At 40.4% G+C, this 20,372-nt stretch overlaps 1 protein-coding gene across 20 annotated transcripts in view; it reads right to left on the reverse strand.

The window, feature by feature from the left end:
• PDE4DIP (phosphodiesterase 4D interacting protein) overlaps nt 1-20,372 on the reverse strand; it is a 215,902-nt gene that overhangs the window by 39,178 nt on the left and 156,352 nt on the right. For all 20 annotated transcript variants that reach the window (XM_073896034.1, XM_073896027.1, XM_073896042.1 and 17 more), the window contains 5 exons: nt 16,512-16,628; nt 15,992-16,129; nt 15,037-15,149; nt 13,779-13,906; nt 3,040-3,128 (listed from right to left, as the gene is read on the reverse strand). In XM_073896034.1, the coding sequence (XP_073752135.1) occupies nt 3,040-3,128; nt 13,779-13,906; nt 15,037-15,149; nt 15,992-16,129; nt 16,512-16,628 (585 nt within the window). The remainder of the gene's footprint in view (nt 1-3,039; nt 3,129-13,778; nt 13,907-15,036; nt 15,150-15,991; nt 16,130-16,511; nt 16,629-20,372) is intronic.

Genomic DNA, 20,372 nt, shown 5'->3' on the forward strand with positions numbered 1-20,372 from the left:
ACCCAGCAAGGAGCCAACATAGGGCCTGAACTCATGACCCCGAGATCAAGACCTGAGCTGAGATCAAGAGCTGGATGCCCAACTGACTGAGCCACCCAGGTGCCCCCGCTATACCTATTTTTAAACTGCCTTCTGAATGTATGTTATCTTCCATTGATTTAAATATACCTAGTTTCTTTAAAAAGAAAAAATTAAGAACCACGGAATGTCAATACCAGAAAGGGCCTGAAGGTACACCTGGTCTAATTTCCCCCTTTAAAATTAGAAAATAGAGCTATGATTTGTTTCCAGGCTAATTTGGGTTCTGTGTCAAAGGGAGCTTACTTTAAGCTAACTTATCTTTAAAGTTGAAATGTAAATGCATGAAAAATGACTCAGAATCTAGCTTTTTAATCAGTTTTTCTTTCTCATCTATAGAAAGGTGATATTTCTATATTTTCCCCAAATAAAACCCCAGGGCTTTCAGTATGTGTGGTGGTAGTATGAATCCTTTAGGTCTGTTGTTAATTATATCTCTTACAAGTTCCTCCCCACTGGTCATTTCCTAATTAATCTGTTCTATTGCTTCCATGGTATAACTAAACCTTTTGTGTGTGTGCTGGGTTTCCTTTTACCCTACAGAAATCTATGTGCACATCTGATCTCTTGTTTGAATCGAGTTGTTTTGTTTTTACCCTATGACATATGTCTCACAATGTAAATCAGTTCTCACATGCGTGAAGGGCATTAATGATTTTTTCTCAAGTTCTTCACACTAAGTCTACTGACTTTTTACTCTTTCATTGCATTGGAATCTTGATTCTTGATTAACTTTTTTCCACTGCACAAGTTCAGATGAAGAAAGGCAATGCTTGATTCATTTCACAGGCATTTCCTAGTTATTTATTACAGACCTTACATTTGCTCGAGAATGGGATTTTGTGGAAGATACCTGGGGAAAATTACCAACATAGCCAGACTTGAGACTTCCTGATGTGAGTGAGTCTAAAAATAAGGATGCAGCAACTTGCTTTGGCTAAAAGATAGCTCTTGCCTTAGAAGGAACACAAAGTGGGATTTGTTTGTTAGGGGAAGTTTGTGTATGCCTGAGGTAGGAAGGTAGCCTGGTGTTGAGTAAAGTTTACCTTCCAAGGACACAGCAAGGAGGAACTCAGAGCCTAATTCCCCGGAAACCAGCAAACACAGTTTTGAGAATCTGGACACAAAACAGTTATGGCAAAACAAGCTTTATTTATTTGGCAGCAGGAGAGTCACACCCTCAAACTCCAGAAAAGTTGAAGTGAATTTACAATGATTTCATACACCATGGCTCCTCCTACCCAAAACTGGAGACTGATTTTCAAGGAAAGGTGATGGAAAGAAAATGATGCTTTCCCAAGATAGTCTTCATCCAGCAGGTATATAAATTTGTCTATCATGAGTCAAGCCCTAATCCAAAGGTTAACTAATAATTTATTAAGTAATTCTGCCACATAATAGGGCAGCCATTGCAAGGGAAATACACATGCCCCAATGTAAAGGTTTATTCCAGGGTTGAAATGACCTTCTCAGTATGTGGTCTGGTCATTTGCTCCATGCTATGCTATAGGAAGGAATCTGGCTGTCTTCACATCTGTGTCTCTGGTTCACTTTTTCTGAAGCTAATCCTGTCCACAGCAGCAATAACCACCAGTGACCAGCTGACTTCCCAATCTAACTCTTAGAGTGGACATTTGTTTATCTTGCAGATCCCTCTCTTCTCCCCAAAGCTCCTCAGTGACATTAAGGAGTGCAAGGCAGAGGGATCTGTCCGGAGAGGCAGCAGTATACATAATTAAAGTCACAAGCATTGGTTAGAAGGACTTAGAAGAAGCTGTTCAAGCAAAAGGAGAAGTGGAACTCATGCAAGAATTTAAGGGAGAAGTAAGGGTCAGGTATGGCTAGAGTAACAAAAAGTGGATCTTGGTAGAAGGTAAAGAAATGGTGTTGAGGACATGAGGTAGCCCAGACAACTAACTGCTCATGTCCTCAAGAGCCAAAGACTATGCCAAGTCCAGTGAGATTTGAGGAATGCTCATGTAGTTCTTTTTGTTGGTCTCCTCTTTTTCTTGTACAGGAGATAAAGAGGCAGACCTAGAAAGCCTCATTTTCCCAGCAGTTTTTCTAATAGCTCCAAGGAAGCTACCACTGGAAAAGTCCAGCTACTTCTGCAGAAGGATGGATACCAATGATCCACTTTCTCCTTAATAACTCAGAGACTCACATGTAGGAGATGTGATTGCTAAGTGTCACTATGCAAGGAGGAGACACATAGGAGGGCCAGTGAGTGCAATGGGATCACTGTCAGTGACTTAATCTCTGAGGTCCAGATATTCAACTCTTGAGCTTTCGAACATGCTGGTTACACCTTCACTGACGGCTGGTGGGAACAGTGTTTCAGCCTTGGGTACCAAGTTCTGAGGTTTGATGGGGGCTTGCTCTTGAAGTGTCACCTGCTGGTCACTGATGTGTCCCAACCTGGGTGGTCTGTCAGGTTGCCCAACAGACTTCTCTTTTGTGTAACGAGCTTTCACCAAGACAGATCCCTGCTTTGGAAGCATTCCAGTCCTCTTGGAGGTTCTCAGAGAGCACTCTCCTGAAGCAGGTCTTAGGCCTGCCACCTCCCCAAGCAGCCCTCCGATGACTCCCTGTCTTCTGTGGTGTGTTTCAGATACAAAAACCCAAGAGGGGAACTGTCCATGTTCTTGTAAGTAAACCTTCTTCTGAAGCTATAGCTATAGATGGCACAGAGGGGCAAAGGTGGGAAGGAGGGGTAAGAGAGAGAAAGAGTAAAAAAAAAAAAAAAAAAAAAAAGTGGATTGGAGAGAAAAGTGGAATGAGGGTAGGGGTTGGCTGGCAAGGTGGCTGGGAAGCTCAGGGAGGGCAGAAGGAAGACTGGGAAGTGGTTTTTATAAAAAGATAGCTTCTTCCTCTAGGCTCACAAGGGCTGCAGGAGACCACCAGACCCCAAAGGGCTCTGAGCCCTCCACCCTGGGAACCCAGAACCTGACTTGGACTTACTTGCTGGTGGCTATTGTGGGCAGCCTCCTCCTCGATGCTGTCCGTGAACTCGGTGCTAGCATCTTCAGTATCGTCCCCTGCAGCTGCACCTGGAAGTGGGTCCAGAAGAGAAAGGTGATTCCCTTCACAGGTGACTTTCAGACAGCAGCTAAAATTACACTTTTTGCCACCTGCCTCTGATTTCTTCCTTTCCCCATTGGCATGGCCCCCTAGCCAGCAGGGCTGAAGGCAGAACCAGGGCGCCTAATCTGTAGAAAAGCCTTATATCACTGATGCTTTCTTACAAATATTTAAGCTTAAGCCTTAAAACATTCGTTGGCTTTGACTGCACAGACCTGCACCTAAGGAGCTGGCTGTTAGATAGAGTGCTTATTCCTCTCACCTATTTCCAGAAAGCCTGAACCATTTCTTGTCCTGCCAGTCCAGTTATGTAACAACTTTCTCTTTTGAAACATGAGCCCAACATGACTAACCTTTTCCCCACCCTCGAGTACTGAGAGGGTCCCTGATTTCCTGGGGATAAAGGGAGACCTGCTTTCCTCATACTTCTCCATCTCTGGGATCATAGGGTGAGTGTATCTCGAGGAACACCCCTCTAGGGGCTCTGTGTTCTACAGAAGCTCAGGACTAGCCAAGGCTCAAGGCACAGAATGGTTTGGGTGTTTCCTAATTCCTTCCTTTAACCTCCCCATCTCTCTCAAACTCTTGCCCAATGCCAACATCTTTTGCCTGAAGAGTGTCTTATAATTCTTTGTCCACGTGAGTTTTAACACATTCTTTCATTCCTTAAAGATGGACACAGTCATCCGAGGGCACAAACATCTATGTCTTGCACTAAGGGAGGACAAATAGCTGCAGTTTGTGGTCTGGGCAAAGGTCTGAAACAGTGTTGACCAATAGAACTTTCTGCAATTCCATGTATGTGCTGCCCAATACAGCAGACACATGTGGCTACTGAGCACTCGAAATGGGCTAGGATGATTGAGGAACTAAATTTTTTATTTAATTTAAATTAATTTAAATTTAAATTCAACTAGCCACACATGGCTCATGGCTGCCATATTGGACAGAACAAAACTAGGGCATTTCTTCCTCTCCACATCTGTTACAATAAAAGACTGTCCATCCAATTTTAGGTTAAGACCCGTGGCCCACATTACTGATTTCTTCTGAAAATGGAGGAACTTATGATGGTTAATTCATTTTAACACCAAAGAAAATCTACCATGACACTCCCCGGGTCTACAGAACAGGTCTTATAGAACCTGCCCAAGTTAGAGAAGCTTGAGATCTAGTTCTGACCCTGGCCTCAGCAACCAACCTATTAAAACTCCTCTTCTGACCACTGAGTAACTTGTGCCTGAAAGAAATTTATGGTTTCTCCAAGGTTACACAGCTAGTCCCGACAAGAGCTGTGCCAAGGAGTCAAGTCTCTGGACTTTCAGACAGAGGCAACTTCTGGTGACAAATCAGATCTTTATCTTTGTTTCTTCCTCCAAGACCAAAGAAACTGCTCCTGAGTTCAGATATCCATGGATGAATAATGAGCATCCACTATCCTCTCTGCAGATAACGTGAACAGGGGCAGATCACACCTTCATTCCATCTCTTGGTATCTGCAAGTTCATGCTAGAGTATTTGCAATGACCCAGGCCAATCTTATTAAGGTATTGAAAGGTAGTAAGCATGTTGCCCTAACAACTTAATCTTACGACTCATTCCATGGATGTTGTATTAACTTTGGACCAAGTTCCTATGCCCTGTTCAATAAGGTCCTACCTACAAGGAGGTACCTCCACCACTCAGCATTCTTAGAAATTCCCTGGCAGACTGTGTACAATAGGGATTTCCAATACTTTTTCAAACCAGCCCCAGAACCATTTCATTCACAATACTGGTTGCAGAGAGATGGATAAACATACTCCCTAAGCTTTGACAACTCACTGAAATCTAGGATGCTAATTCACTTGTGGACATCCATATCTTACTATGCTTATTTTGGAAAATCTTTCCCTGTACAACAGTAGAGATCAGAATCTTTCATTTTTTCCTCGCAAAGAAAATGAATGTCCCACACAATGACAGATTAAGAAAACATAGTTTTCACATTGTTTCTCCCCTGAGCTTTGAGCTAGAGAATGATCCTGTGGTTGAAGAAAGCTCAGCTGGGTGAGCTGAACTCATCTCCATTATTATTCTTGGTGGCTTGTGTGACCATGCTGCCCCACATCCCCTGAGGATTCCTGTGCTAGGTTCCAGGAGTAAGGTAAGGGAGGATTGGAAAAAGTGCCTGTCACTGGTCTTGAAGGCTTTCATCTCACACGTACTGCCCTCCACTTACCTTTGTTTGCCTTTCTGATACCATGTCTGCATTTTTAGATAATGTTCTCTCTTTAAGTGACTCAGGGACACAATACCATGTGTTAAATGGAGGGTTAAATGGAAACAAATTGGGAGTTAAATGGAAACAAAGTAAGAATGCCCATTTCATCCCAATATTCTACTACATAGGAGTTTTGCTTTCCTTATTTATTTTTAGTGAGCTTAGTCTGCTGCAGTTCCTTCAGGGGAGCTTCAACAGGTGCTCAGCCTTTTACCAATGTGAATTAGAATGCTGAAGGCTCGGGTGGGGGGCAGTGGCTAGAATAAAGTTGAAAAAATTTTATAGAAAATACTGGCATGAATAAGTTATCCCACATAAAGCCCTGTAAGTTGACACTAGAGACCTTTCTGTTACCATTGTTTTTTAATCAATGACAATAAAATATTTTCTCTTTGCTGAGGGAATACCCTTTTCTAAGCTTTTACAAGGCAACAAAACACTATCTTCCAAACTAACTTGTAATGTTCCAAATCTCTAATTTAAAGGTACTATACTAAAAAAAATAGGTACTATACTTTATATTGGTGAATCTACTGCTTATTATTTTAGATACTCTGAAAAGTAAGAGTCTGTCACTTCAAACTTAATTTTCTTCTCCAGGTTTTATCTCCAGGTTAAGTTTCACATGTTAGCCTAGAAATTTTATTAAAAAAATTTTATTTGAGGCTTTGATGGTGGTTTCCAAATTGTGGTTCTTGCAAATTTCTAGGCTCAGAGCCATATATAATATAGGTGGTGCCCCAAACTCCCTTTTAGATTTAGAAAATTATTTTCCACCAGCTATCTAACTTGGTAAACTACACAGAAATAAAAGCCTCTAAAATACTGTAAATCCTTCCATGAAAACTTAAGTGTTATGCACATGTATTCTTTTAGTCATTGAAACAAAAATGGGATAGTTTTTGTGGAGATTTTTAAAATTGAGGATGGCATAATTATTAAGAACATGGACCCTGGAGCCCAACTGTTTAGGTTTGGTTTCTCCTTCTGTCATTAGTTATGTGACTTTAGGCAAGCCACCTTTGTGTAATTGTTTCCTCACTTACTAAGTAGGGTTAACAGTGATTTCCACTCCATACGTTTGTTCCCTAGTGAACTTCAAAGGATTCGCTGCGTTTAAAGTGCTTAGAACGGCGCTTGGCACGCAGTGTATACTCAATAAATACTGCCTTTAAGCAATATTATTATTGTTGTTGGTAAACTGATACGGTCTATGGGCTGAAAAAAGGTGGCCACAGAACCTAAGTGCAATCTGCTGAGAGGAATTTTATATTATAACTGGATGATCTTGATTGCATCTATCTGCACTTCCCTACTTCTGAGTATCTGTTTCCCCCAACAGGAGGCTTGAAATAGTACTTTTTGGTCTCTCTGCTTCACAGGACAGTTGAAAAACAGTTGTCAGTAAAGTAGGATGAATTCTTTTGAACAGGTGTTTTACAAATAGGATTCATCACTATTATATTACAACTGCCTTAAAACTCCATCATGTATGAATAAGCCTTAGAAGAAAAGTCATATAGTGTTAATTCTTCAGTCATGAACCCAAACTGGGTTACAAGACCCTTTTCCCTGAATGCCACTCTCCAGTCATTATTGTTTCCCCTTTAAGCTATTTATATTCAACCAACAGAAAAGGAGTGATATTTCCCACAGAGTTACTCAGAACACAGCAGGAGTCCTATTTGACTCATTTTGAAAGGGGATTCAAAGAATGAAAACTGTACAACATGAGTAAGCGTGTGGTGCCAAAAGCCCCCCGCTGGTCTTCCCCTCAGCACCAGGCTCTCGTACCAGATCCTCTGGGCCATCTCACTTTCACTCTTAGGCAGCCTGCCATGTGCTGATTATTACGAGAACTCTCACATGGTCGTGTCATGAACCAACTAAACTATCCCTGACTTAAATATTATGATGCTGTATGACAGAATCAAACAAGAAGCTCTCCTGTCAAACTCTGCATCCATTCCCTTCTGGATCATAAAAGAACTTTAAGATTTCATATAGCTCTCCGTAAGCTTCTGCTGAGAAATAAAACTCTTCCACTGGACAGAAGGAAAGAAAACTGCTGTCTGCAGTCGAGCCCCTTTAGGCTGTATTTTTGTCCTTAGACTGCAACATCTCTTAGGCAGCTTTTCTAGCTTGTACTTTATTCAGAAAGCAATTTTCCAGGGACTTAAAGTTCTGTAATGTCAAGGAGTTCTTCCTGTTTGTGGCCTCTTTTTTTTCCCCTCAAAGAACACAAGCAGCAGGCCTTTCTTTCCAGGAACATTTACGGGGGGAGAACCACCCACCAGAACAACTGGCTCCTCAAATCTCCATCCTGTTTGCTACTGCTCTCCCTCAACAAGGAGAACAAGAAAGAGTTATTAAAGTAAAAGAGTTCCATTCACATTTCTGGGGGAAGTGTGATGCTGTTTCTTTAGTCTCACTTCCTTGAGAGAAGAACAATCCAGGTTTCTTCCTCTTCCCTCCTCTAGTTAAATAAATTACAAAAGCATTCACTCAGGGGCACCTGGGTGGCTCAGTCGGTTAAGCGCCTGCCTTCCGCTCAGGTCATGATCCCAGGGTCCTGGGATCAAGTCCCTCATCGGGCTCCCGGCTCAGCAGGGAGTCTGCTTGTCCCTCTAGCTCTGCCTGCAGCTCCCCCTACTGGTGCTCTCTCTCTGAAATAAACAAAAAAATCTTTAAATTAAAAAAAAAAAAAAAAAAAAAAGCATTCACTCATTCCAGAGCCTTAACTTTGACCGGGATTTTTAGTACAATGATCAATAGACTGATTCTCCTATAAAGAAACAAACAAAGAAAAAGACATGAGCTTTCTCTACTTCTCTTCTCATCAGTCTTTTCAAGAATGAAACCAAGTGGTTACTGTTTGGCCTTTGATACTTTTATTGGATCAGTAACAATTTTTTGTGTCTCAACTAAAGCAGCTGAAATTCTAACACTTAGGTATTAAAAAGCACACTCTCCATTTCAGCACAAATGTTCACACAGTTTAACACAGCACAGTGCCATGAAGAAATGAATTTCCAGAGGAAAATATACAGCTTATTTTGGTGGGAAAATAGTCCTATAAGTAATCTAATGCCAAGTTACTGGATCATTTAACATGTCACTTCCTTCATTTAAATTGTTATGAAATTGCTTTACTTTTTCTCGACAGCCCTAGGATCAAAATTTTAAGTGATAGAAGTAAAATTGCTTTTATTATCAAACTCAATACTTCACGGAAACAGAAATTCATGACTTATAGAAAATACTTGTACACACACATGCCTCAAATTTTACAGATTGAGATGCTGGTATTTTAGAGCAATGATTTTGATAATTGCAAAAGGAAGCACTATATACTCATGTTATATACTAAAAGCAAAGCTACATGCATGTGCTAGACAATTTTGAGTTTTTAAAGGGAACAAGGAAGCCGATTTAGTTCATCTACTTAACACCCCTATTCTTCATATTATTTTCTATTGAACATTTTCTTGCTGAACTTCCTATTTTATCCTTTCAGTTTTAGCAAAAGGAAAACAAATGCAAAAAGAATTAGTACATCACTTTGTAAGTTTAATCATTCTTTTTTGAAATCTGGTAAAATTCGTATTGTCAGCTTTACATGTTGTGTTTTCCTTCCACTTCTCATCCTCTACTGGAAACAAATTACAATGCAAATTTTTTATTTGGGAAACACATCCTGGCTCATAGAAAGAAGTTGAGGACTTACCTTTTGTCAATACTCAAGACTACTTAAAAGCAACATGCCTGTCTTTTAATTATAATAAAGTTGTTTAACAAAGTTATTACTCTAAATGTCTAGTGAGAAGGTGTCTTAAATCCATATTCCAAAATGTAAAATGTTGTAAGACTCAAAAACTATTAACCTACAGAAACCACTCTGATGTATTGTCCCATTGACTCATTCCTTCTATTTTTTTATTACCAGGTTGCTTCATATAAGCTTCGTATTCCTAGCTACTCTTTCTACAGTACTGATGGTTCTTCATGACCAAAGGGAGAAGAAAAGCGCTCTAAATTTTAACCTTAAAAAAAAAGAGAGAGAAAATATTCTACATGCTTGGATCTCACAGGATGTTAGTTTCTGAAAAAGAAAGCTAATTTCATTTATTCTACCTCTGATACCATTTTACAAGGCAAGATGGAAAGTGGACTGTCAGGGCATGGGTTACTACTATTTCTTCCTAGCTTCATGGGACGATTGTCACATTTCCCTGCAGACCTGTGGAATTACTACGGAGGCCTAGTTGAACAGGCAACTTGAGTTTTTCAGGGACATCAAATGTGGAGATCCTATGACTTTTTCATATAAAAAGACCATGAGGGGCACCTGGGCAGCTGGGTTGGTTGGGTGTCTGCCTTTAGCTCAGGTCATGATCCCATAGTCCTGGAATCAAGCCCCAAGTCGAGTTAGGCTTCCTGTTCAGTGGGGAGTCTGCTTCTCCCTCTCTCTCTCCCCATGGCTTGTGCTCTCTCTCTCTCAAATAAATATAAAATCTTAAAAAAAAGAAAAAAAAAAAAGACCATGAAACCAGAAAACAACTTGATCCTAACAAACAGGAACTAGAGTTTGCTAATACCAGGTGCTCAAGGAAAGCAAAGGAACTGAAGTATTGTCCTTTTACGGTTTACAGTCTAAACGGAAGTGACTATAGGTAGGTCAACTTTTATCCTTCAAAGAAAAGAGCAATGTTTGGTATAGTCTGATCTGCTTCTCCTTTCCCTAATTAGAGAACCCTAGATCAAACTGGAAGAGAGACAGAACATCAGTTTTCTTGAATTGCTTTGCATCTGTGAACCAAACTTCCCAGCACCAGATACCAAATTAGCATAAATTAGCATAAAAGTGAAAGGTCTTTTATGTATATCTGTGCCAGAGGTCACTTAGGTATAAACTGTGCAAGTAGAATATACTAAAGAACCCTCCAGGAAACTTTTTGTGGCTAGGATCCTGTATAGGTCACAATTTTCTTAATCTTTATAGATCTCTTACTGTATGTAATGACATTGACACATCTTTTTAAAATATGAATAAGGAAGTAGAGGTACCAAAAATACTGCTCTTGTCCACAGTGAATGAAGAGAAGTGGGTGTGGGAGAGGGGTGGGTGAGATTCAGGATAAGCGCATACCTATCAAAGCAAAAGGCTGACAACATTAAAATAGCCCAGTCATCCTTTTCAAAAAAAAATGGTCACTTGGCTAAATGGCTAAGAAGAAAACACCAGAAAAACACTGACTTTTACTAGGCACTAATAATCGTCAGACTTCTGCAAAAGAAAAGAGTTTAAGGGAAAGATCCATCAAAAGGACTTCCATTTCACTCATTAAATACATCTTCTTAAGGAGTGCCTGGGTGGCTCAGTCGTTAAGCATCTGCCTTCGGCTCAGGTCATGATCCCAGGGTCCTGGGATCGAGTCCCTCATCGGGCTCCCTGCTCTGCGGGAAGCCTGCTTCTCCCTCTCCTGCTCCCCCTGCTTGTGTTCCCTCTCTCGCTGTCTCTCTGTCAAATAAATAAATACATCTTCTTAGAGGTCCTTTTCAGCTCTAAGAACTATAGACTTCATCTCCCCTGACTTACAACCATTACTTCGGGTATTTGCTATTATTCAAAAAAGAAATGGATGTAAAAACAAATCTATCAATATGGATTTTTCTCATTTTAAGTTCTACGCTTCTAATTAATCATGGCCTGGCTTTAATTCATTCAAGATTTTTTTTTTTTTAATTCAAGCACAAGGTTCTACAAGCCCATGATGCTTTCTCTAAAATTATTCTAAGGCTGAAAAATGCCTGACAAAGGTAGAATAATCCAGTAAAAGAAAGGGTCTGTGCTCCTGAAGAGAGAATGGAATCATACTGTATCGTGGTAAATAAAATTCTATGAATGATGTGGCCAGTCATAGCATCATCTGTCTGTGGGTTACAGAACAAAATTCATCAGTCGAGTTCTCTAATGAGATGCCAAATTATCACACAAAATTGTTACACTAGCAAGCTCTCTCCAGATAGCACTGTTTGCAAGCATCATTCCAGATTTTAGTCACATCCATAGTATCAGGATCAACCTCTTAGTTTATTCTTTGCCACAAAAATCACTTAATTATCTAAAATGTTTCCCAAGGACCAATATGAAGGGTGATTAACTGTAGCACAAGTTGGTCTGACTCTTCAGGATCCAAATCAGGAACAGAATTCACTTACTTTCTCCCCACTAATCTATTTCGATCATTTTTCAATAGGAAGTTGGGTTTCTCATTATTCATCCAGCTACCTTAATATTTCTAACACTTAGTAACATGTCAAGGTACCAAAGAGAAATTCCTACTCTTGGAGGATGATAGAAGCAGGAGTAGTAATTAGAAATTACTGTAATCACTATAAGCCTTTAGAACCTAAGAATCACCCATGGTTGATTCTTAACAGGACACTTAGAAAGCTTCCTTGGTCTGTTAGCAAAATTAAGGGAAAACACCTCCTAAATGCCCTGTAATCATATGACAGACTAGTCTTTGCTGGGTTGACATTTCTGTAAGTTCAATTACCCCTTCTTTCCTTCCAGAAAATTACAAAAATCTTTGTGCAGGGAAGGGTCTCTAAAGATTGGAAGACTAAGAAAGTAGATGGTTCTGCTTATACTTCCCAGCCCCTTCCTTAAATGACTCCCCACCCCAAAGGCCATGAAAATTGGAAAGCATTTCATTAAGAGGAAGGCTTACGGCTATCAATCTTTTGCAAAATACTTCATCAGAAAAATCCCAGGGTGTTTCTCCAGTAGAACATTTTCTTCCCTGTCCACTTCGGTTTGACCGATGCTCTTATCTGTTGTTACAGGCATGGCTAAGGTTACAGAAGCTGGACAGAATTTAGAATGTAAGGCAACCCATGTCAACACATGAACGTGAAAGAAATTAAAGTATCATGTGAATAATGGGGGGAAAACAGAAAACTCTTTGTGCTCCCCCTCGTTGAGAAAGAGTACTCAGTCACCTTTATGATGCTGGAAAGCCTCAATCCCTGTTCACCAAAGTCCATGTTTAAAACCTGCCATATTAGCTTCTAATGTAGGAAATTTATAACCAGCAGAAATATGAAACCTCATGGTGTTGAACCCGCAAAGCTCCAAAGTAATCCTGATTACTTGTTATACTCTTGACATTGAAGCTAGCAGAAATACAATCTCCAGGGCCCCTTTCCTTAAGCCTGTCGCGTTGCCATAAGAAAGCACGAAGACAATGACCCAAACCTACAAACCCAGGTCTACAACCTTTCTTTCTAAACTATTCGAACACTTCGAAGCCTATTATTTTAATGGAGTAATGTTTAAGCACTAAAACATGAAAAACATAGGACTCTATCTCATGCCACTACCAAATGAAAAACCAGAAGCAATACTTTCCTCTGGCTGCAATAAGCAATTTGGTGAAATGCTGAATTTAAAGGGGGAACATTACATTTGAAATTTTCTTTTTACATAAAGAATCATGATTCTGAAAGACAATCCCTGTTCACCAAATTCCAAGTTTAAAACCTGAAATGAGTTTTTATTGAAATCGTGTTGACTACATAATACTCTTGTGGTTTAAAGGAAAAATATTAATGGAATTTATAATTTCATTAGATTCCACCTAATCTAATTTCACTATCACTATTATTCACTTATCAACTCTGAAACGCTATCAGAGGAGAAGGTTTACTGTAAACACTTTGTCTTTGCCTCCTCTCTTCGACTTGACCCTTCCAATACTTGTAGTCTGCTATGGCAAGACATGGCTTTGATTACCTTCTGATAAGGATTATACCACTTTTGCAACGTCATTCTTATAGACATTTAATCTCTTTCATCTTGAGACATTTATTTGATTAAAAAAAATTTCTCTCAAAGAGGAGTTGGCTGATGGCAAAAATAACACACATGCATGCATTTACGACATGATATGGAACATATGAAATGGATGGTGAGAGTGGGGGAGGGATAAACTTTATTGGCCCACGGGGAGAGATGGGGGAACAAGGACGGGCCTGGGAAAAGTGAATATGGGTGGGAAAACTGAAATGGAATGCTTTAAAAAGGTGCACATACACTTTGTAACCTCCACCGTTCAACTCAGAGATAGATATGTACAGTGCCATACAGATAGACTAAAGTGAGTTTCACTTTGTAGTTGATGCTACTGGTAACAGTTCTACCGTTAGCAAGTCACCATTTAATTCTGCCAGAGTCAGACAAGGCTCTCGGGTTAGTGCAAACAAGGTTTTCCATCCTGGGCTGCAGGCTGACCCGCCAGTGCTCAGAAGGCATGCTTGTGACGAACTCGCACACTTTCCAGTTCCCCACCTCCAATGGCGGCCAGGGTCTCCAGCCTGCTTAAACGCTCCAGACTTCTTCCAAGAACTTCTTCTAGCCGACCGCGTATCACCTGGGCCCCTTCTAATTCCACCTGCAGAGTTCGGTCTCTCTCTGAGCTGAGTAAACATGCCACATGGAAGGAAAACGGATTAGCCATCAACTGTAATGAGTCTACGCATACTTCCAAAGAGCCATGATACTTTCTAAAGGATGCTCTCTAGCACACAGTAAGTGGACACAGTTTTTGTTTGGGCACTGTCATCCTTCACTACGGGCAGATTAGCAAGGCCTGCTCCTTTCTTTAAAGCTTGCCTCTTTATGCTAGACTGTGAGCCAATGTCACATAAAATTATAGTTCCTAAGACTTATCTCATACCCCTATAGCCAACATAAAGAGAAATTTTACTTTTTGATGAGTATTAGTTTCGAAAAACCAAAACCCAGGAAAAACTAAATGCAAACTGAAGCAATACTGAGCCAAGGAGGGTCACTATTGAAGATCTGTGTTCTCTCATTTGGTAACCAGACTGGACAGAGCTCTGAGAAGGAATCCAGTTCAGAGAGACCAAAGATCCAGAGATTCTTTAAAAAGTAATACAATCAACTGATCCTATTGTATCTTTCCTCTGCCTTCATTTTCCTAAAGTAGAAAGAAAAACAAGGCTTAAACTGAACAATCAACTAGAAGAAAATGAATAGTAAAAAAATAAAAATTAGGAAAGAGAAAAAGGGACAAGGGCAGAGGCAGGATGAGAAAAAAAAATAAAGGGAATATAAAATGAACAAGAATGATATACGTGACCCAAAAATCAAGAATACAAGCAAATATATTCACCATGATGGCTATCAGTGATCCTGGGTTGATATTAGCCATCATGGCAAATAAATTTTCTTCAATGATACTCGCTGAGTATCAATACCCTTTATATCCTCACTCCTGGAACAGGACATGGAGCAGAGGAAGGAAGGGAAAACACTGAGTGTTTAGTATACACAAGGCATTATTTTAGACACCTGACCAGTCTTCTCATTTGATCACTGTGTAGCTATATGAGATAGGCGCTATTCCTGACTTAAGACTCAAACACTAGGCTCTGAGAGATCCACACACAACAAATGACAAACAAACAATGACAAACTGAGTAGTCCTAGTAATTGTCTCTGTTTTTTAACTCCCTGCTTTGAGATCATAAGCATCCGCACCTAAAGAGGAATAGAAGGACAAACACTGCCGTTACTCTCCTACCTCTCTGGATGGGCGTGGAACTTCACCAGACTGCTATAGAGCTGTCTCTCTGCTTGCAAAGCCTCATTGAGCCGACTCCGTTCATCTACCAGCCCTTCGAGCATCAGCAGCAACTGAGGAAAGAGCAGAAGCAATACACAAACGGACATGAGACATGAAGCACAGCAGATCCTGAGATAGCAGCCAAAGGAATGTACTCGCATGCACTATGACCAAAAAAACTCACTATTTTACTACTTGCTTAAACTTTCTATTATATTTTACAGTTTTCAAATAAATGTCGCATTACCTTGTTTTTTAATCTTTAAAACTCTATAAGACAGAAGTCAAACATGGAAGCAAGAAGAAAGAGGAGAGAGAGGCCAGAATCACAGGAAAGAGCTAAAAGAAGGGAGTGGAAGGGAAAGAGAGGAAGGGCCAGGAGACATACAGCAGGACTTACTGGTACTCTTCATTCACTCAGTAAAGATTTATTGAGCACATTCTATGTGCCAGGCTCTGTTCTAGGGCTAAACTTACTACCTAGTGGGTGGAGGAGACACCATCAATCGCAGACCTGTATCACAGTGAGCTTTATAGTAAGTGCTGTAAAGAACATGAGCCATGATGTATGCAACCAGCAGAGAGGTCTGTTTAAGTGAACTGCTTGAGTTAAAAGCCAGGACTGGAGTGAAACGAGGAGTTAGTGAGAGAGAGGATAACAAACAGGGAGTACAGGCAAGAAGGTGTTTTTTTAAAAGTCTGGCACTGAAGAGCGGTCAGCTATGGGGTAGTGGCTTGAAAGGAAGTACCAATGTTAGGGGCATCTCTTGCTGCTGCTGACCAAGGCAAGGCAACTTAAGAGCAGATTCTCTATGAAGTTCCATCAACAGACCCTTTCAGAGATCACTGAGATTGACAGCTTTTCCATTGTTTGTGTCATAGTAAAAATAAGGTTTATATTCCAAAGACTTACTTGTTGTCTTCGATTTCCTAAAGTTTCTTGACCCTGTGATTCTACTGAAGCAACTTTTTCCCGAAGAAGTAAGACTTCTTGCGTCAGGCGTTCCATAGCTGGTATGTCTTCAGGATCAACCAGTTGCATCTGTAGGTCCTGAAAGTCAAGGAAAAAAACTAGTAATAGGAATGCGGGGCGCCTGACTGGCTCAGTCAGTGGGGCTTGCAACTCTCGATCTTGGGGCTGTCCAGTGCTATTTAGCAGAGGGGCAAAGAAGCAGATGTCCCTGAAATAGTCTGCTCTACTTTCAAGTGGAATATTGATAAGCCATATGAAATAATACATTCTTTGTGAAATCTCAGCAACTCTAATACAAGTCAGAAAGAATATGGTGATATTAAGGGGCTCAAACTGACAGTGCATCAAGGAAATAAGGACTGGCCAAGGGACTCAGGGTATCCAAATGTCCTTTGAAGATGCCCTACAGGTATTCTGAGCTGTAATCATTTCCAAAAATCTTGAAAAAGCTGTGAAAGACCTTTATGAGGTCTTCTTTAATCTGTATGTTCCTGGTCAGGGACTCCATGTCGGCAGCCTGCACCTGTAGCTCTTCCTCTTGCACGGCCACCATGGACTGTAGCGCAGAAAGTTCCATCTGTGGAGAGAAGAGATCCTGAAGTCGGTGCGCAGAGGACGCAATATCTGTCACACTCCCATTTTAACATTGAGGCCAAGGTTCTTCCATATTGTATCACCATGAGCCAGTAATGCAAGTGCCGACTAGAAGATGAATAACAGTGCTCTAGTGGGTCAAATCAATTAACCACGTGGTGTGGTACCAAAGGGTGTTTTATGGGAAGCTGTAATGGTAGCTTTCAGGATGTCCTCCAGTTTAATTGGCACTGTAAAACATTTCAAATTTGTTTAATTAATGAGTTTATTATGCTGCTTAAAAAAAATGGGTCACCATGAGCAGAGGAGTGAATCCTCCCAACAACCCTAGAGGATCACTATTCTTCCATTCCTCAGTTTACAGAGGAGGTGACTGAGGCAGAGAGAAATTAAGGAAACTGTTCAAAGTCACAGAGCTAGGAAGGGGGAGATCCAGAATGTGAACTCAAGGAAGCAGACTCAGAACACGGAGGTTGTAATGCCTTTCCTGCAGATTCTAACACATCCATATATTCTTTATGGTAATGGCAAGTTATTTGTAAGTACACGTAGTGAGGAGGGTTGTTTTTTTTTTTTTAGATTTTTATTTATTTGTCAGAGAGACAGAGAGGGAGAGAGAGCACAAGCAGGGGGAGAAGCAGGCAGAGGGAGAAGCAGCCTCCCCACTGAGCAGGGAGCCCGATGCGGGACTCCATCCCAGGACCCTGGGATCATGACCTGAGCCGAAGGCAGACGCTAAACCAACTGAGCCACCCGGCGCCCCATGTAAGGAACTATTTGGAGATAATTAAAGGAAACAGGTGTGACCAAAAAGACAGATGATACACACCTAGTTTAAGGTAGAGCCAAGCTTCCTAAAGAAAGCAGCACCTGTTTCTTTAAGAAAGTATAAAATGTAAGTTACAAGTAGTAAAAATTTTACTTCAAATTCCATCAATGATGATAGTTCACTATGTGGGCTGGTGATGATTTATAACTACACAAAGTTATTTGATGTTCTGGGCTCCTTTGGCATGTTAGGAAGAAATGCCTCTCCTGCCATTTCCTTCGATGTTGAAGGACCTCAGTTTAACTCCTGACCCTTCCCCACCCTTTTAGTCAGCCCCAGGCAGGTAAAGGGACTTATCTTAATGGTACGTTGGGGAAGAATAAACCAGGCATGCTTGACTTAGCTCCATCTTTCTTCTTTTTGGGAGGTACCTGCCTGCAGGAAGCCTGTTTTCGCCACTGCTTCTCCAAGAGCGGACTCTTCCTCACCATGTAGAGTGGTCTGCCAAGGCCCAATGTCGTCTGTGACCAGGTAGATAAGTCTACCTAATTCTGGGGATTGGCTAGCATGCCCCTAGGTTCTTGCATTAAGTTCTCTACCTAAGCCTTTATCAGTAATGCAGCCGACAAAATACCAAACCATCTGCCACTACTTTGTTTTCTCTCTCCGTTTGTTCCGATCTTGGGTAAGGGAAAAGGAGTGCTACTTAGGAGGCCCTCTTCAGAGACCTCTATCACTATATAGCCAGGTATTTGCTCCATATTAGAAAAATTCAAACACGAGGAAGAAAACATTATGGCAGCAAGATAAATGTCTGCAGTCAGGCAGACACGGGTTTTGGGTTTTAAATCTTGGCATAATCTCCCTACAAGGCATTTAAACTAAGCTTCAGTTACCTCAATTATAAAATGGAAATAATAGCTACTTTTTAGGGCTATGTGAGAGGAGACAAAATGTATTTAAAAGTGCCTGGCAGGCAATCAGTGAATGTTAACTATTACTACCACTATTACTATGATTTCAAGACAGTAGGGAGAATGCTTAAAAATTCAGGAAAATCGACATGGCTTTTGGTACATAACTAATATCAAAGGGAATGTGATTAATGAATATATATGGCACTGAACTGAGAGGTTGGTAACTGATTAAGGACACAAAAGTAAGCAATATAGCTAAATATCACTTACTCAAAATAACCATTCATAGCCCTAATTTGATGATCCCCCAAACAATACAGAACCAAAAAGTAACATTACTCTTGAATTAAGTATATATGAGAAAAACAGAAACAGCTTATGGAAACCAAAATCTCCAACATGAGTAATCAGATAATGGCTAGAGTGGAACCCCAAAAAAGGAGGGGAGCTAAGGGATTTTTAAAACTGGTATTTTTAAAATGCCATACAATTTCATATCCTCAAAACTTGAGTCATAGAATAGGAGGCTGGTTCTAAGAAGAAACAGAGTAATGAGAAATTAAGAGGTACAGTAAGATAATTTTACCACAAATATGAATACAGGTTTTATATTCTAGATCTAACTCTGGCAAAGAGGTGGACCAAATCTGAGAAGCCAAGAGGCTTGGGAGGTTGGGAGGATTCACTCATCTGCTCATGGTGACCCATTTTTTTAAGCAGCATAATAAACTCATTAATTAAACAAATTTGAAATGTTTTACAGTGCCAATTAAACTGGAGGACATCCTTAAAGCTACCATTACAGCTTCCCATAAAACACCCTTTGGTACCACACCATGTGGTTAATTGATCTGACCCACTAGAGCACTATTATTCATCTTCTAGTTGGCACTTGCATAGACTAGCCAGGTAAACTTAATGTACTGCTGACCCTCTAAAACAGATGCCCTGGTCACATAGAGCCTTTTAGTTTTAGTTGGTAACTGTTCTGTAGCCCTAATACTTCTTCCACATCACAGCTGAATATAACAATCAGCTGTAAAGGGAGGGAGAAGGAGAAGGGATTCTGTAAGGCCGAGAGGCCTCGTCTAAGAAAATTCATGAAAACTCTACTGCTAGAAATACAGCCTAATGGAAAAATGATCTGCTCCAAGTAATGACTTCTTAGCAAGTATTTTGAGTCACAAAAGACCTGAATTTAAATCTTAGCTTTGGTATGTCTTAGTTCTATGGCAATTCCCCACCTCCATGGTTTGGTTTGGTTTGGTTTGGTTTTTTGAGAGAGCTTGCTAAGCAGGTGGGCGGGGGAGGAGCAGAGGGAGAGAAAGAATCTTCAATCTCATGCCCCTGAGATCATGACTGGGCTGAAATCAAGAGTCAGATGCTTATCTGACTAAGCCACCCAGGCGCCCCTTCCTACCTCCATGTTAAAATAAATAAATAAGTAAATCTGCATTTCACCTTCTTCATCTATAAAATAGGTCCAATACCACTTAGTTTGCAGAGCTGTAAGCCTTAGTGTTAATTTAAGTACCCAGTAGAGTACATTGCATATAGCAAGTACTCAATGAATTTATTGATCATCCCCCAAATTCTTCTGTTCCATATTTCTAAAGCTAATTTCATGGATCTAACATCATAATTCTAAGCAGCAATTATATAGTATCTCATTTTTTCACAGATCCTTTATAATGATTCCAGTTAGCAATGGGCAGAGAAAGCAGCCTTTGTCTTTTCAGAACTTAAAAGTTTAATGGTCTCCATTTATAAAAATAAGAGCATCTTTTGAGAAAAGGTGTACATAAAGCAATTTCTATGTTTCTCCAGAAAGAAAAAAAAGCCTTCCTTTGCATTTGGACCTAGCTTTATACTTGGACAACTGTACTCTTTTAAAAATAAACTATTTTGGCATCTCGGCTCTTTCCATAGTTTGGCTATTGTGGACATTGTTGCTATGAACATTGGGCTGCATGTGGCCCTTCTTTTCACTGCATCTGTGTCTTTGGGGTAAATACCCAGTAGTGCAATTGCTGGGTCATAG

Source organism: Callorhinus ursinus, unplaced genomic scaffold (assembly GCF_003265705.2).
Source record: "Callorhinus ursinus isolate GAN/ISIS: 27379988/994484 unplaced genomic scaffold, GSC_fseal_2.0 scaffold9, whole genome shotgun sequence".
In the NCBI taxonomy this organism is placed as follows: domain Eukaryota; kingdom Metazoa; phylum Chordata; class Mammalia; order Carnivora; family Otariidae; genus Callorhinus; species Callorhinus ursinus.